This window comes from Protopterus annectens, chromosome 6.part0 (assembly GCF_019279795.1).
Source record: "Protopterus annectens isolate FY-2018-M chromosome 6.part0, PAN1.0, whole genome shotgun sequence".
NCBI classification, from domain to species: Eukaryota; Metazoa; Chordata; order Ceratodontiformes; family Protopteridae; genus Protopterus; species Protopterus annectens.
In genome coordinates this window covers 1,769,328,779-1,769,347,650 of record NC_056737.1, presented here as the reverse complement: position 1 = coordinate 1,769,347,650, position 18,872 = coordinate 1,769,328,779, and the positions used below count along the sequence as shown (strand labels likewise).

Below are 18,872 nucleotides of genomic sequence, written 5' to 3'. Positions count from 1 at the left end.
TGATGCCACCTCTCTATACTGGCTTGTCACTCTTAAGCTACTGCAAGGCAAAGAAGGAAGAACACAGTGTACTGGTGGACCTGTATAAAGAAAAGATACAAAATGCTTAGAATAAGAATTTGTCTGTCTCTCTCTGTCAGCAACCTCTGTTTCCCACTAGCTAAGCAGGTTTGGGTGATGCTGCTATATAGACTGCTATAATGATGTCTGCATTGTTCACCTTTATAAGTGATGTGATAACAGCGACATCAATCACCATACTGGCAAGCTAATTCTAGGCACCAAACTTGTACAAAGAGCCATCATTTTGGCATACCAGATGCCCCTGAAAGTCCTTAAAGAGGAAGCACAAGCAATACTTGCTCTCCTTTAGATATCATGCAGGAGTTCTGCTTTTTCCAATTCTTGAATCAAGAGCCACTCAGTCAGGTCCCTACAAAGAACAAAATGCTAAACCCATGCACATTTGAATGTTATGTGATGTGCATCATTCCACAGCAAAAAGGCACTTTGAAAAGTCTCTGTAGTACAGACCTGTAGTGCTACTAGCTTCAGAGGTTTATACATGCTCATAATGCCCACTCGTATCCACAGCCTGGGAAAGGAAGGTATAAGCAGTCTATCAATGCTTAGTGTTGACAGCACAGTTTGTTAATGAAGCAATTAAGAGACAGCTGAAATAAATGGCTTCATTTACATAACCGCTGAGCTATGATGCCCAATTTAACATGGTATAAAGGGCGGACACCATATTGTGAGAGACCACACTAATAAAGCAACTATGGAAACAGGAGTTTACTGCATTAAGATACAGGACATGGAAATAGGCATATTGAAGGAAGACATGACATTATGTAATGTACCCATGTCCTCCACTGATTATCTGTTAGGTGACAGGAGCAAAAGAGACATAGAAAAAAAGGTATATGTGGGTGGTGGACCAAGCCACGATGCTCTGACACTAGCATGCTGAACTCTGAGTGGGGAAATACTGGGGTAATATTCACATAGGGCAGGAAATGCCACACAGGACATGTTGGCCCATGTATAAAGAGTGAGGCATGGCAATACATATTGTGTGGGATGTTGTGCAGTGTATTGCTGGGTTTCAATACGCTGATGTAGGAAGGGGCACATGCCACAGGACAACACCATATGGTGCTGAGGGACAGTAGTGAACAATCACACCATACATCCACATGTAGACATGCACTCTCACTGACACGAATGTGTAAGACATTGGCACACATGCTTTGTCATGGCTCCATGAGAGAAAGTGAGAGAGCACAAGTGAGAGACAGAGTGGCAATGAGAGGAAAAGTTCACTACTAAATAGGCTGAGGTTTACTGCAAGCCCTTGCCACAAATGGCACAAGCATCCCAGTCAAATACAGCATGTTCAAGGCTTTGCAGGAGTAGTTGTGACAGACAGTGGTACAGGACATCAAAGCAATGGGTGGCCATAATATGAGTCCACTTCAGGTTCAGTAAAGAGTAAGCAATATGATGTTGCATGCCAAAAAACAGGGATGGAGCATTGCTAAGCATGTGTTTACCACAAAAGGTGGACCACCATGACAGAAGCCACTCACAAAGGTGCTGGAGTTCCTGACATCCAGTTAAGGATGGGAAGTAGAGCCTTATATCCAGCAGTAACCTAGACATAAGAGCTGGGCTTGTGATGACTGTATGAGTGTCCAATGGGGGATACACCAGGTTAATATTAGCTTTTGCATTGCCATATTGTACATGCAACTGCATGTGAGACAGAACTTGTTCATCAGAACATCAGGAGGCTTCTGGATATCAGTCTTCCAAAGCTGTTTACCTGGCACCTATAGCACCTTGCATAATGTGTTATATAGGTATACAAATGGCATTCACAGAATGTTCCATCCACCATTATGTCTGCCATAGAGGGTAGGTTAGGTATATATTCCAGTACTGCTACAGGTTTTGTTTTCACAGGTTACACTGGTGAAGGGTGCAGTGCAATGGGACAACACATGCTTAGGTCAGCATCTCACCAATGGCTGACAGTGATGGCAATTATGCAAAAGGAAAAATCTGATGATACAATGAGTATGAGAGGTCACACGTAGTCACTACAAATATGGACCTGTGCAGGGAGAGGCTGAAAGTCCTACCTCACAAGTGTTTGGTGGAGGGCATGTAATTGTAAGCTATAACCAGGCTACACAGGAGTCCCCAGCCCAGATATCATATGTGATTTGTACTGCCCCTGACATTTGTGAGTACCACACACAGGAGAGGTGTGGTGGTCTGTAACACTGCCAGAACTCCAAATCTCTCCCTGACCAGAGTGCAACACCTGGCTACAATCAGTGGACTTGCAGGCCAGTGGTCTAGGCACAGACAGCTGCTGCCTACACTATTGTGAAGATTGTGAGTAATCAGTATGAGCTGTGGAATGATGTGCAGTGCCTACAAGGCTGCACAATGACATCCAGTGACTACACAGGACAGAGACAGTCTTGCTCCAGTCACTGGTGACAAACACACTGCATTCACTGGTGCATCCATGAGGCAGATGATAGCTATTGTATAGTCTACTTCTGCATGCATTTCTCTCAGTGGCCATGAAAGAGTCCAGATTCAAGGTGTTCAGTTACACAGACTGTTTTGATGCAACTTAAGATCATAGGAGATTACTAGGCTATCAACCCGGACACCATTTTCAGCCTAGCCATTTCAACCCAATGTAATACCATAGAGGTACTAGTCAATACCCAAGATTGCATTTAGTGATGGCTTCTTTGTAGGTTCTGGCTACAGAGGCCAAAATGCCAAGCCATGGCCAGTCTGTTGTACTGGGCCACCATCACTCCTCTGGCCCCATATTTGGTACACCTAAGCCGGATGTTAATACTGCTACTGTGGAATTGACTTCCCATCCACATAAAACAAAGTTCAATCCTGTCCATATTCAGCTGCAACTTAATCTATGAATGGGAAAGAGAACATTTACTCCAAGACTGCTCCTAAATGCTTTATCCCATTCATGGGTTCCCTTAAATTATCTATGGTATGATCCCTGTTATTCTCATTGGGGGGTAATATATACTTATTGACCATGGGATAGGTAAGGTCAATCTATAGTCAAAATGGGATAGGTTATTTTGAGCAGAAAATGGGAAACTGGATGGAATTAAAATGGCTCACCAGGGCAGCTAGCCTAGAATTTACATATGAACCTATGAACTTATATATGCTATTTTTCCTGTAGTTCTAAACAAAAAATATATCCTTAGGTTACCTCATCTACTTGTAGCTATCATCTGGCTTATGAATGCAGAGCCATATTATGGTCAGGCCATTATAGATCATAGCAGGCCCCCTTAGCTATCTCTCCCCACTTACCATAAAACACTATTCAAACTGTCATGTGTATACTATTTTTTTTTACTTTTGCAATTATCATAGAAATTAAGATTTATTTAAAAACATTTATTAAAACATTTTGCAGAAAAAAACACTAGAAGCCATTTGATGAAGAAAACAAAAAAAAAATCACATTGCAAATAAGCTTAGTATGAGCAATGGTAAACTTCTCTTCCTTTGAAACTCACATTGTACTACAAATGATGTACTGGAATTCATAATCACATAGCATAAAATGAAGCAGTAATTAGCTGTTATTGGAAGGGTGCAGGAATTCAAAAGATGAATGTGCAAGGCATTTGCTGACAGTTTGGGAGAGCCCACTGGACACAATGGGCAGCCCTAGAGCACTTTCTGATGAAGTGATTTAGCCAGAGTCACACAATAGACAAATGAAGACTGAGGGGAATCAAACCCTGCACTACAGGAAGTAGTTCATTAACAGCCCATAGGCTTACCTATCTGCATTAAATACCAGACAAACTTCTGTAGCCCAACACATTGCATTTCACACCAGTGTGCCTGCAAAAAATATGATATTTCAACATTGAGCTCTCAGACCTCATGCCCATCTTATTCACAGCAAAATAATAAAAATCATGGAACCAAGAACTGTACCTGAAAAAGGTTCATTTGATGATGCTCCTGTTTACTAAATTAATTTCCTTTCTTTATACCATAACTAACTTGTAATGCAAGAACTATGTATCTTCATACACATGTGTATGCGCACGCACGCAAACACACATGCATGCGTGCGCGCGCACACACACAGACACACAGACACACACACACACCTACCTATAAACATGTTTTTAAAAAAAATTGTTAAATCCAATGTCGTCCCACCAAATATCTGCTCCAACTCTATCTACCAATGTTAAACAGCTCTACTAATGTTAAAATAAATAAATAGCAATGCAGCAGCATTAATTCCATTCAGAGCATAAATGTTGTTCCAGAATGGAATTTGTAAAATACAGCACTTCCAACTCTAGTTTTAATAAAGCATGCTTTTCCATCAACATTAAATAAGTCCACCAATGTTAAATTAAGTACATATGTAGAGCAATGTAAATTGTACTTCAGTATTTAAAAACTTCCCCAAAATGCCATTTATAAAATACTGTACAAGTAAAATATTGCACTTTGATGCTGCACTCTCACTGGCTCTACATTCGAACAAGTCACATTTGAACCCTTGACTCTAAATGAGAAAGAGAGAAAAAGAGAGAGACTTCTGGGAGAGCAGGAGAGCAGCACAATCATTAGCAACTAAATGCAGTGAGACTGCGGTTTTTAATTAATTATTTAATAAAATAAATAAATATAAACAAATAATTTCTTATTCTTAACTTTCACGGGGACCCTCAGCCAGCAGCTGGCCCTAGGCAGCTGCCTAGGTCACTTAGTGCTGGATTCAGCTCTTAATGAATGCCATACATTTGTTGATCCATGGCATGGGACACACCATCAGGTACATGTTCACATTCCCCTAGCCCTCTGCCATCCCTGTTACAGACTACATCAAGTCCTGTGACTGCAGGCCAACAAAGTACACATAACAAATGTTAATGACACAGCAACTCCATCTGTCCACTAGAGAGTGTAATCTCTGACTCTTTACAACTTGCTATGAGACTCCATGGCTACCATATCCACCTTCCATGACCCAAGCCTATATGATAACATTGCTATCACCTATCACTGAGTCTCTCCACTTATGAAAATGATGATGGCTGTGCCCTGTGCACTCCTTTACCCATAAGAGTAAGGTTATGCCTGATGCACAACATGGCTGAGCCATGCACTGTTTTGGGTTGGATAATGCATACATCATTTTATTTTGCATTGTCTGTATTATATCCATTGATTTGGACTAAATGCAGCCTCTTTAAAATTGCCAACATGTATTGTGCATGCTTCTTGCTCACATGGGATCCCACTACTTATTTTTCCTCCTCAGACTGGTTGCTCTGTGTCTTTTCTGCTATTCCAGAAGGTATGGGGTTCCCTGCTGGTATGTCTTCCTGTTTCAATAGCTGTTTGTGCCCAACTACATTATGTAGTATGGTACTCACTACAAATAATTGAGTGCTGGTCTCAGATGAACACTGCAGCGTCCCACCAGATGCAGCAAAACAACAGAAGCACCCTTTAAGATGGTTGAAAACACATTCTATTGTGCTCCATGTCTCTGGATGTGCTGTATCATATGCCTTCACTGCCCTGGTCTGGTGGTTGTGAATGAGGGTTATCATCCACTATTCTGATGCATATACCGCATCCCCTGCAATGCACAACAGTGAAACCACTGTATGTGTGCTACTACTTGATTGCACTTAAACAAGCTATACCCTATTTATTCACATACCAACACATGATGACTGAATCTGTGGGTAGCCACCCTGCAAGAACTGATGGTATAGGTCATACGTGCGCCAGAGATGAAAATCATGGGAGCTCCCTGGATGATGCATGTAAACAATATAGATGACACCCTGGGCATTGCAATCCTTCTACATCACCTTTTATTGATGTATATGACACCAGGTCTTTGATTGCAGTTTGTGTATAATATGTGGTCCCAAGGACTTCAGGGAAATGGACAGTGGTGTAAAATTCTCACATAGTGGTGCATCTTTCCTCTGCAGTCCTTGTGAATCCCAAATGCTCCTTTATATGCTGCAGTATAATGCTAAGAAACTGGTATAGACTATTCAAGCCGATACCTGTGAAATTCCTAACATATCCCCTTATAGGTCACTGAAAGATCTATGTAGCAAGGATGGTTAATGGCACATATATATTAGTGACCACTGAAATGGGCTGTCCATCATCCCTCTTGATTTTGCTTGTGGATGACATAATTCTTCATAATTTTATATACCAATCCTATCCACATGGAAGTAGTCTATAATCTGATGGTCAGCCAAGTTGTGGTAAGACCAACACTAATGATGCCACCTATGTTGACTTGGATGGCCACAGTGTACGATGTTCATAGGTTCATAGGTGTTTACTAGGCTGGCGACTGCAAGGGCCTTCTTAAGCCTAGCCATGCATCCCAACTCTCTGACAAGTTCTGATATTCTTGATAATTATAAGCAGAAGCCTGGGAGATGAACCATTTACATGTTACCTGTGTCCGTTAGAGACATAGGTGCCAAACCAGGAATGAATTTCTGGTTTCCCATCCAATTGTCCAAGTTGCACTTGAATTCGGTTAGGGAGGAACTCTGCTTCACATAGATGGGGAGCCTGTTCCATAGACAGGGTAGTCTCTGGGATACATACCTGTCTCTCCAGCAGTCCTATTTATACCACAGGCTAAGTTTAAGTATTTTGAATAGGTAATTCTGATGCTGTTTGTTTTGTGGATATGCAGGAGGTCCATCAGAGTGAGGCCTGACAATGCCCTGTATGCCAGGCATAGATCTCCCCTCAAAAGCCTGTAGGAGACAAAATACAGGGATAGGGCCTGTCATTTTCAATGGATCTGGAAGTTATCTCTAACTTATGGTATTCTTAGCTGCTGCTGTCTCAAACATTCTAGCTTCCTGTACACTGGGAATTCTTTGTATTCAGAATAAGTAAATGCTGCAGCTTAGCATGCCTGATTTATATATTTCTGAATCACTCAGCTATATTTGATAGCATTGTTTTCATATTAAGTATCCTTCAATTGCAACAGGAACTTAATTTCCATGTCAGTATGTAGTCATTTGCATACGCTGCATCCTGTGCTATTTTTTACACTAAAATGACTTCTCTACTGGTGCCTTTGAATTTCTTCCTCCCAGTATCTCTCCACTTTCCATGTTATTTTACACATTGTAATGCACTATCTATCAATGAATGCCAGCCTTCAAGTACAAATTGGTGTTAATACCGTTAACTTTACTTGTGTGTAATTTTGTTTTGCGGGTGGACCACAGCTGGAAAGGATTCTTATAACGATCAGTTCATTTATCCAATTAACAAACAAATAAGCAGTAACCACATAAATAAATTAATAATAACACAAATATAAAAGGTTAGTTTATGTAACATGATATTTTGGTTTATGGAATCTGGCCTGGATATGGTTAAAATTGAATTGGTCTAGACTATAACAGCAGATCATCATTGCACAAATATATCTCTTCTGGTTTAGTATTAAATAATAAAGACACGGGGAAAGGGGAGGGGAGTAATGAACCCTGAAGAAGTTAGTGTTTTTATCTGCAACATCAGACTAACACTACCCTTTTTCTTTAATCTGGCTAGGATATCACTAAAAAGAATACTCAGTATGGCTTTCAGTCTGGATGGTGAATCTTTTATGGACCTGTTTAATGACAGCAGCTTTGGTAATTCCACGGATTACACAGGTCTTGCTGACTTTGCTCCTTGCAAGAAGGCATGGAGTCTGGATAAATATTTTGCTGTTGTGATTTATTCCACAGTATGCATCCTTAGTGTCATTGGAAACTCCTTGGTATTAGTTGTTATCTGCTACAACAACGTTCACAAGTCTACCACGGATCTTTATCTCCTCAATCTGGCAATTGCGGATCTTCTGTTTGCCATCACACTTCCATTTTGGGCTGTCTACAATGTAGATCAGTGGATATTTGGGCATTTCATGTGTAAGATCATTTCTGTCTTACAGGAAGTCAATTTCTACAGTGGAATCCTCTTGCTGGCCTGCATCAGTGTTGATCGATATTTTGCCATTGTTCAGGCAACTAAATCTCAGAAACAACAGTGGGTCAAGTATATCTGCTTGATTGTATGGAGCATGGCAGTTTTATTGTCATTGCCCATTCTCCTGTACCGGTCAGTTTTCAAGTACAATCATGAAGACCGCCTTATGTGCTATGAGGACATTGGGGCAAAGTCTACTGATATAGGGAGAATAATAATTCGATTTTCTCGTCACATCATTGGATTCTTCATTCCTCTGGGGGTCATGCTGTTTTGTTACACTCGTACCTTAATCACTCTCATTCAGGTTCAAGGAACTCAAAAGCACAAAGCCATGAGGGTTGTTTTTGCAGTGGTGCTGGCTTTTCTGATCTGCTGGTTACCATATAATATCACTGTCTTTGCTGACACCTTAATGAGAACTGACGCTGTTAATGAGACCTGTGACATGAGAATTCAAATTGACACTGCACTGCCTATTACTCAACTACTTGGCTTTACACACAGTTGCATAAACCCCATCTTGTATGCTTTTATAGGGCAAAAATTTAGACGCAACTTTTTGAAAATACTGCTTACCCATGGTATTATAAACAGAGATTTTGTTACTAAATATGGGAGAAGTCTATCATATACTTCAACATCTGGAAATTCTGCAGCGCTCTGAAAAGCAAATCACCTCCTTTGTCTACTGGCAGACACAGTTTGTGGCATATGTATGGAAAGGGAAACTGCTCATACTTATCTGTGGCATTACAAGCAGAGATTTTGTGACTAAATAAGGCAGAAGCATATTACATACTTCAGCATCTGGAAATTATTCTGAATCTCTTTAACTTCATTTTAGTATTATACTGAATTGCTCCTGGTGTTTGAATTGCCTTTGACTGACAGTTAACATGCAGATCATCACCTATTTTGTCTACTGGCAGATACAGTTTGTGACATATGTTGTATGTAAGGGGAAACAATCAGTAGACATTTCAGCATTCTTGGGGAAAAATATATTTACTGCATTTTTTACAGAAAAAACAATATTAACAGACTGTGGTTATCAGCACTGAATGTAGGTCCATGTATATTAATAACAAACATCAGCATTAGCATGCTTCTTTTTTATATCTTGCTGTACACCTAAGACTCTAAGACTAGAATTAATTTGCAGTAAGTGCAAGTTATATTAAGATTTATCATCAGCCTAAAATAATCACAGATTGCACACAGTGCTGCAGTAGATGCACATGCAGCTGATTTTGCATGATACATATGCAGCTTATTTTGCATGATAATAGTGTCCTGCACTTTTGGGTCTACTGGTGCTTAAAATCTGCCCCACAAATATAGTTTAAAGAACATTAAAAATGAAGAATATGTGGAGCTGAATTTCAAATATATTCATTTAAGAGTGCATGCTTCTGTTTCCACTGTTGTGTAGGGCTGACCTTGTCAAACACTGGTTTGACACAGAGTCATCTCAGTAGCATGGAATTCTGAATGAGTTGCTTACTCAAGCAATGCTCTCAAATTACCGTTGAGATTAAACAATTGTGCCTAATGGGCTTATCTGGTTAACAAATAGATAAAATAAAAATAAATCAATAGAAATTAGTGCATAAACTTGAAGGAAAAACTTTGGAGATAGAAATGTTCATGCACTTCAGCTGAATCCTGAGTTTATTTATCATTTGTTAACCAAATAAGAGGGCAGATCTGTGACCTTGTGCATTCACGAGACAGGGTAGAAATGTATTAGTTTAGGCTGCCAACACATATGTCTTAAATTGTTAATATATTTGAAGAAAGAGCTACTTTAGAGCAAGGGAACCCACTCTGATGATGGAAGGTAATTCTATATGTAATACAAATTTGAGTTGGTTTATTAAAAGCGAAGGTATGTGTAAATATGCAAATATAGTTATAACTTTCAAACTTATGTTATTAACTTTCAGACCTTACAAATGTCTTGAAATGTATAATTAATGCAGTTTGTGACATAACGTGTAGAGTATTTGTCATATAACAATATGATATTTTTTTCTTACTTCTGTTATACAAATGTCCATGTTGTTTGTAAATGCCTAACGATCCTGTATATAAGCATGTCCATGTTGTTTGTAAATGCCTAAGTACCTAGCTGAAAGGGGTCCTTGAATCACCTCACTTGCTCTGTTCACAAATGAATAAAAATATAGTGGGTAGCACAAGTATGACACACTGAAGTATTTTTCAAACTAAAGCATTTTGTATGACTAGAAAATGTATCTGAACTGGATGACAACTTTTTAATTTATGGATTGTGAAGTAATACAAAAAGAAAGGTAAATAATCAGTAAAATGGTATGCAGGAAACCTAAAATGGCAAATACTTTTAAATGCATTAATGGACAATGATTTGTACGGTGGTCTTTCTTTAAGTCTAATTTTGAAATAACTGGCATTGCTTCTTCTTTTTTAATGAATGCATTATGAAACTATATAATGAGTATGAATCTGTACTGCTTGAGCAAGAATCAGGTGTGATACAAAATTATTCATTTTAATAAACTTTTTATGTGTATGTTCCTTGTATGTTCACTTGTATTTTATTTGATCTTGAATGGAGTTGCATTCTGTAACATCTTCTTATCAACAGTAAGTGGCTTTATGAAGCACAAAACTCGAGGTCTCTTATTTGGACCATCAGAATGTATATCTTAAACTAGACCTTGTTTTTTTAAAGTTATCATATCTGCTGAAGTCTTTTCAAGATTTAGATAACCCATTGTTTGGCTTTTCTGACAATTGTCTTTCACACTTTTGTTTATTTATTTAGACTTTGTCAACTGGGTAGGTAGGCGGGTCCTAGGATATCTTTTGGACACAATACAGGTGCAGTACACCAGAAATACATATAGAGATAACACCATACATCTTCAAGTGATACATCATACACCCAAAAGAAAATTGGGTTACAAAATGAATGCTGATGGCATAACATTCTGATGTATTCATCTTCACAACTGATCTGCAAATGCACATACAGAAGAAGCCTCCAACATGTAAAGCATTTGGTAGGAGTAAGAAAAAGCAACAGAATGCAGTTATTTTTTGAATATTGACAAATAATAGTGATAAGTTTTTTTAACTTACAACAGTAACAGTTTGTATCAGACCTTATTATCTCAGCAGTGTGACATTCGTGCCTTTTCAAATTTCATAAGAGAGAGATTTCTTTTCGAGAGAGAGAGAGGAGCTTAACCCAGTGAGATACAATTTATATAATATTTACATATATAGCACTCTTTGTTGATAAGGAAGTGGAGTAGAGTGATTATGTCACTTTTTGTGGTTTTAACCTTTATCATTAAAACACGTCTATTTAAATATAGATTCCAGGTCAATATGGAGATTTTTACCTGAATTCTTTGTAGTTAGAAAGATTTGTAACGTTTGGAGGTAGATGGTTTCATATGGTAGGAATAATCTTTGTGAAGCTCCTTTCTTCTACAGAATGGATGAAGAAAGGACAATGAAGTGTAAAGATTTTGTAATTCTATTTTTGTAATATATAGGGAGTGTTTTTAGTTGAAGTTTGCTTCAGAAGGAAGTGCAGAAGCTGTTGTTCAGCATTTTATAAGTGAGCAAGGGTAGGAAAGGGATAGTAGATACAGGGACAGGTAACTAATTAACTTTCTAGAGAGTAATGTAGTGACGTTCCATTTGTGGAGAGAGGTCAATGAATCTACATATCACACTACAGGCTGTTTGTAGTATTCTCAATAGAGTTTATAGTAATAATACTGTATCTATATTTAAATAGCTGAATGAGAAAGTTTTTTTTTATAACTTTCCTTTCCTTTGGGCTAAGGAGATTGCTGGCAGTATGCTTGTAATTGAGCATAAACACAGAGTTATGCAGGTGTCAGTGCACATTTTGAAGGAAGGAGCTGGGCCCAGTATCAGGCTGAGGTACTTGCACTCTTCACCTGTCTGTATAGCCACATTGCTTGATGTCATTATTTGTATTCCATTCATTTTGGAAGGTATCTGCTGAGAACTAAAGAACATTGCTGCAGTTCTGGAGGTATTAAGAATGAGAATGTTTGATACGCATGAGCTCAAGAGAGTATTAAAATCCTTGTGTACGATTTTCCCCATGGCTAAAGAGGAAAGGCACTTCCACTGAGAAGTACGTCATCTGAATAAAGAGAGTTATTTGAGGGAGAAGCAGCCATATCAAAGTTTCTGTTTGCAAGATAATTTTTGAAACATTGTGCTGTGTCAGAACCAAAATCCATAGTTAATAGCAAGTGATGATTACAACTCTCAAAGGCTCTGTGAAGGTCAATAAAAATGGCACCAGCTGGATGACACTTCTTCAAAGCAGTATTAATTTTATCCATAACCATATGTATAGCCAAGAGGGTGTTATGACCATTGCAGAAGACATGTTGCAAGTCACTTAACAGGCAATGTTTAAGATACCCACTACTTTCTCATAGATTACTTATACAGAAGTTTTTGTTATTTTGCATAGAAGAGAAATTGGTCAAAAATGATCGGAACAAGAAGTGGCAGGTTGTTCTGGAAAAGGTATTATGATGAAATATTTGAAAAGGGGATGAAATGTTTCAGTTGGTACTGAGAAGTTGAAGACATGTAAAAAGGATTTAGAAAGTGGCACATCTGCCATTTTTGGAAGGCAGGTTGTATACTGTTTGGATTTTGGTTATTGTTGTATCAGTTTGCCATGTGTTTTCATATGTCTTTAGTGGGAATTTCATTGAATTAAAATGTGGAGCTAGTAGCTGAGTGAGAAGGGAGAGGCAGAGCTGGTGGATGGGGGTGTCTGGGAGATTATGGATTAATGAGCTGGAACAACAAGCGATTGTAGGGGTGTTCAGTGGTTAGAATTATGTGGGATGAGAGACCATGGTGGGTATAAATGTGACTGTCAATTAAGTTAAAAGAGATGGAGAATGGGCTGTTTAGAGGAGAGTGGAAGGGAAGGAATGGCAACAATAAGTGATTAGTGAGACAAGCAGGATTAGCAGTATTGGAAGTATGATTAATACTTTTATTTCAATCAAAGTAAACTATGTTAATTATGGTTTTATAGAGGTTTTTAAACTGATAGCAGATAGAGAGAAATATATTTCTTGTGAAACAGGGTTCTGATTTGCGTCCTTTATGTAGTGCAAGGAAAAATATGTTGTTATTTGTTTAGATTTCTACATGACCTAAATTCTCTCTCTCTCTCCTTATGAATGTTTTAATCAGTTAGGTAAGGTAAGGGCAGGTCTGGCCTTTTACACATGCTTTGACAGCTGGAAGTATTTATTTATTTTTTTTGTAAGTATAGTGAGGGTGACTGTGTTAAAACTTGAATACAGTTATAGGGTTGTTTTAGTGATAGAGATGTGATCATTCTGAGTCATCAAGGTCAGAAAATACCATCTTTAGATTCTGAAATAGTTTTAGTAGTGATAAATAAAGGTGGGCAGTGTGGGCATTAAAAGAAAAAAATGCTTGAACGAGGAGCTGATCGCAAAAGAAGTTATGTAATCATGATGTTTCCATTAATTCCTAACTACATTTCATGGTTGGGTATACTACCATGCTTGAAATTTGCTGATGTTCCTTGAGGATCTCTGAGTTCCAAACCAGTGTTTCCAGTCCTGATTTTTCCTTTCAGAATTCTGTCTTAAATCCTGTCTGTTGATACCCATTTTTATCCATACGTCATGTGGCATATGCACAGTAATAAGTCCAGAGGTGATACAGGGTAAGCCAAAGAAGAATGACAAGAAAGAACCATTTGGTGTAGTGGCATGCTGTGTGAGAAGAATTGTACGCTCTACAAGTCCATGAAAAATGTGGTTGACACAAATAGTCTCACTCTTTGGAATCTTGGCATCAGAATAGTATCTGTGGCTCTGCTTAGAGAAATGCCTAATGAGTATTATATTGGTTATGGTTATATTCCTTGCTGGATTTTTTTCATGCAGCTAGCAGACATAGTTACCCACTATTGCTAAATAATGCACAATGTGGCATTGCTTTGTTCGGCCATCTTCCTAAAATACCTGACATACCTCTCTTATAATTCTCATGTGCCTTTCGCTTTGCTATTCTTTTCAAGCTATTCCACTAGAGACACATATTCTTGTCTTTCCCCTGTAGCTGCCTTAGAAAGTGTGACATATGTTTCTAGAGATATACCGATACAAGGATATAGGGTCTATATTAGAAGCACGAAAAGACAAGACCGCGAACGCTCACATGAGCGAAAATGCTGGGAATCGAAAGGGTGTTTGTGGGGTTGTGGTACAGTGAGGAGTGGGACATTTGCCCTTTCCTCACTGTAGTGCGATCTCAGAGTTGGAATATATAGTTAGCTGGGGGTTGTGGGGGGTGTAGCCTCCCACAATACCAAGTTCAATTACAGGCATTTTCGCTAATGTGAGCGTTCGCTAAAGATAACTTTTGGTTATCTAATATAGACCCAAGGATATACATTCATTACAAAAATTTTCTTCACAGCATAAAAGTTATTCATTCACACAGTACTGATTAGTTTTGAGAATAAACAATTTATTTATTTATATATCTGTGAACATAACTGATCTGGACTTCAGTGGCCATTTTTTCAGTCACACTCTGGTTACAACAGTGTAAGCATTAAGACCAATATAAACAACAGTATTAGACAGCACAAAGAAGATATTGGATAACCTAGACCCATGATACAATCAACTCAATAAATAGAAACAAATACAAGTTACAGGTATTACCACAAATATATACTTCCACATAACATGAATATATTTGCAGTTAAGAAAATACACAATAATGATTACTCCTGCATTACTCTAAGCCCAAGGAATGACTTGAGCTGTTTGATAACGACTGATAGCAAGCACAGCTGGGCAATGCAGTCCAGAAATAAGTTATATTGCAGGGGGCCTGTGATACAGAAGGCTTTGTGATTGGAATGGAGGAAAGTAAGAGAAACCAATGAGAACCATTGTCTGAAGATCATCAGACAGTGGAAACCTTTACAATGGTCAAGAACGTGCAGCATGAAGATCAGAGTGCAAATCATTTTAGAGACTGTGATGACAGAAGGTGGCTAGCCATCTTCTTTGAGCATGACATGGTGACAAGCTGACATAGTGATGCTACCTCTTATTAGTCCCAGTAACAAAATGACAGCTTCTGCTATCTCATATGTGAGGTTTTAGCAGGGTATATTTTTGGGGGTAAACCACCTTTTCCACTTGAAAACCTTACTTGTTTGGTTAACAAATTGTTTAATCACTAACTGGAGCTCAACATAATTCAAATCTTACCAGCAGTTTTATTAATGTGAGAAAACAATAAAATGACTGTTGACTCCAGCCAGACAGTAGCATATTTAATATGACGAGTTTGTGAATTTGACAAAAAAATATATACATTAATGTTATTCACTGGACGACCTGTATTTGTTTCCATTAAGTCTATTTTTTGTACTCCTGGTACATTTTAAGCGTAGGATTTCCCTGAACTTGTTCAATGTGAATTCTCATACATAAGGGGTAAAGAAAGAAACTCTGTTTTCCAGACATGTTTTTAATGTGGAATTCCCAACAGTGTGGAAAATAGGCCATCATCATGGAAGACCACAATGAATAGGAAGTGTCTCTCAGTCAGTCAGAATCATTCTTTAAATGGGGTATGGGTTTATTGTGTGAACAAGTTGCATATTAGGGCTTGTATAAGACGCAGAAGGACAATTATTTGAACATTTCCATCTAAATGCATAGGTTCACAATTACAACATCGAGAAGCAAAAATAATTGCAAAATGTCACATTACGCTGAAAGGAGCATAAAGCAGGTAAATTCCAGCCATGTTAGCTCAAAAGTGAATGGACTAACAAACAAACAAACAAAGGTTATCTTAAGAACCGCTTCTAGAAAAAATGTTAAACCAATTGAGAAAACACCCCAGGCATTCAAACGTTTTGGATACTTTGCCAAGTATTCATAGTAAGACATCACTATTTGTTCTAACATAAAGATATTATCACGTGAGTAAGGCAATTTAAGCATCAGCAGAAACAAACAAAATAGTACAAGTTACATATTATATAAATAATTCAAGTAAAATAATAAAAACAAAAAAATAACATGATATAAATACTCAGCAGTTAAATAATTTAGTGTGTATGAAACCATTGCTTATTAACCTACAAACTTCTGCTCTTTCCGCACAGGTTTAACAGTAGCTTTAATTGGGATTCCTTAATGAGTCTGCCTTCAAAACTGTTACATATTGCTACTCCTTATTTTCCCTGGAAAAGGTTAATATTACCTACTCTTCCATTTGATTTAATTACATACCTCACAACTTTTTATCCTAAGAAATATGGACAAAGCTTGATATAATGGAGATACAGCGGTCCAAAAATTGGGACAAACTTTAAATATTGCTCTTATAAACTTAAAAAGTTGCTAAAATAACATGGTATGTATTAAAATGCATTTTCTAAAGTATATGAATTGTGAAACTTAAATGTATGACATTATTTACTAATTTCATTCCTCAGATCATCCCAATGATTTGCCAGAAAACCAAAAATGTTATGAGGAACAGTTTGAAATTTTGAGGAAAAAATCTGGACATTCTGCAAAAATCTGGACATTTGAGAACTATGTTTAATTTTTTTGTGTCTTTCGGCTTTTCCCGGTTAGGGATCGCCACAGCGGAACTCCGGTCCGCTAATGATTGGCAGTAGATTTTTACATGCCGAGTTGCCGGCCCTGACGCACAACCTTCAATGAAGGTATGGCAATTCACACATGTCTCCACACTGAAGATGCTCTAGCTGAGAATCGAACAGGACAACGTCTTACTGTGAGGCGACAACGCTACTGCAGCACCACCACTGCAGCTGAGAACTATGTTTAATGATTTCTAAAATATGAAATATTCATCAGTACCACCATGAATCCATTTTGTATCTTTTTATAAAACACATTCACACCTTATGTTTGGTTTCTGATAAGTGCTCTCGAATGCTGTTCAGACTTCAGCTAGATTTATTCACATCAAATGAAGTGTCACCAATGGCAGAGGAAAGTTTTTCTGTTAATCAAAGATATGCAATTTCATTTTTTTTCTTTGATAACTTCAGAAATGGAATTGGACTTTCAAGTAGTACTCTTACATTTATGTGATCTGAACACCTCTGTTTCAAAAAAATGTACGTCACTCTATATGAGAATATCTGCCCTTACATAAATTAGTTGCCAAATCTGGTGCATGAAACATTGCTATCTGCTACTTTGTACTCTGAGATCAAGCCTTGGTGTGCTTACCTGAGAACAACACAATCGTTAGCAGTTTTTTTTCTAAACACACTTATATCCATTGGTACCCCATGCTCTAGCTGAGCATAAAATTCTTTCTGGGTGATACACTTTTACACTTCTATCATTGATCTAGCAGTCTGCTGACACCACCAGCAAGCCCTGATTGTTGAGAGAGCCTTATACACAATTTGTCAAGTCTAGAAGTTACAATTACTAGTGCCTCTTATCTGCCTGATTTTGTGCTGACTATATTAGTGATGTCAAGGTTATGACCTAACAAATAAGGTAATTTCCTGCAGATGTTGTGATGGTGTCTGTGATATCTTCGATAACTCCCCGACTATAAGGTACTATACACATATAAATTATATATTACATTTTAATATGACTTAATTTGCATATAAGCCTTTTGAAAACAAAACAAAATATGCTTGGATTTAAGAGCTATGCATTTTAAAATTCTGACTTTCTCTGCTGTGAACTGTAGAAATGTATAGTTCTGGTGTGACAGCGCTGTACTGACTGTCGCATAAGACTATGATGACATCACCTTAGTTTGTTTTAATCAATAGATTGATTTACACAGTTTACAATTCTTTTGTGTGGTGCTGTTATAACTCATGAGAAAGTGCAAGCTAAGCAAACACACTATTTTCCAAATCCTGCAAGTAAAGGTGTCACTCTATTACCACACTTGTATAAAGACAGCACTAGTGACTGGAAGTGTAGCTTGCAGGCTAGATACAGCCTAAGTAAGGTTTCAGTCCCTTGGTGATTAGCAGTTTGCACCCAAAAATGTGCACATTACTGCTGATTTAACAATGCATGTCTCAAAACACTGGCTAGAATGCAATTGAGGTGGTAGGGTGAATGATCTGCTAGAATAACAGCAGTGGCCTTGACAGTCAGCTTTGAATTTGATATACATCATTGCCCACGTGGAGGGGAAAGTGAGGGATGTGTATTAGAGAGACAGTGAAGATCAAAAGGGTTTTTGATGTCTCAAGTTTAAATTGTGGTTCCTTTTGGGTGTGTGGAAAAAACACTGATATATTGAACCTCATTAGGCTAATTATAATAAGAATTAGAACCTTTAGTGTATTTGGGGAATCACACAACCCTCATGAAGGGCATGACCTTTTCTCTGTGGCTCAGTAATCTCTGAGTTAGTGTATATAAATAAAACAGTTTGGGGGTCGAGCCTGCCAAATGGTGGTGTACAGGAGTCCTGCAAAAGCAAATCCTGCTTTGTTTTTATTTTAATTTATACAAATTTATGATCGTTGACATAATGTGGTTTCCTGAATGACTGAAATTTCATAGCTGCATTGCTGAACTTATAAGCCAGACCTTTAAAATTGCTTAACTTTGTTCTGTGTCAGCTGTATTTTGTTATACCAATTATAAGCCATATTTATGTTTGTGCACGTGTGTGTATGTCTC

At 37.9% G+C, this 18,872-nt stretch overlaps 2 protein-coding genes across 2 annotated transcripts in view; both read left to right on the top strand.

The window, feature by feature from the left end:
• Nucleotides 1-18,872, top strand: part of LOC122804926 (C-X-C chemokine receptor type 1-like) — a 522,524-nt gene that overhangs the window by 186,266 nt on the left and 317,386 nt on the right. The window lies entirely within an intron of this gene.
• On the top strand, nt 7,676-10,648 carry LOC122804927 (C-X-C chemokine receptor type 2-like). The gene has a single exon (XM_044075144.1). The coding sequence runs from the start codon at nt 7,697-7,699 to the stop codon at nt 8,756-8,758; it is 1,062 nt and encodes a 353-aa protein (XP_043931079.1). The 5' UTR covers nt 7,676-7,696; the 3' UTR covers nt 8,759-10,648.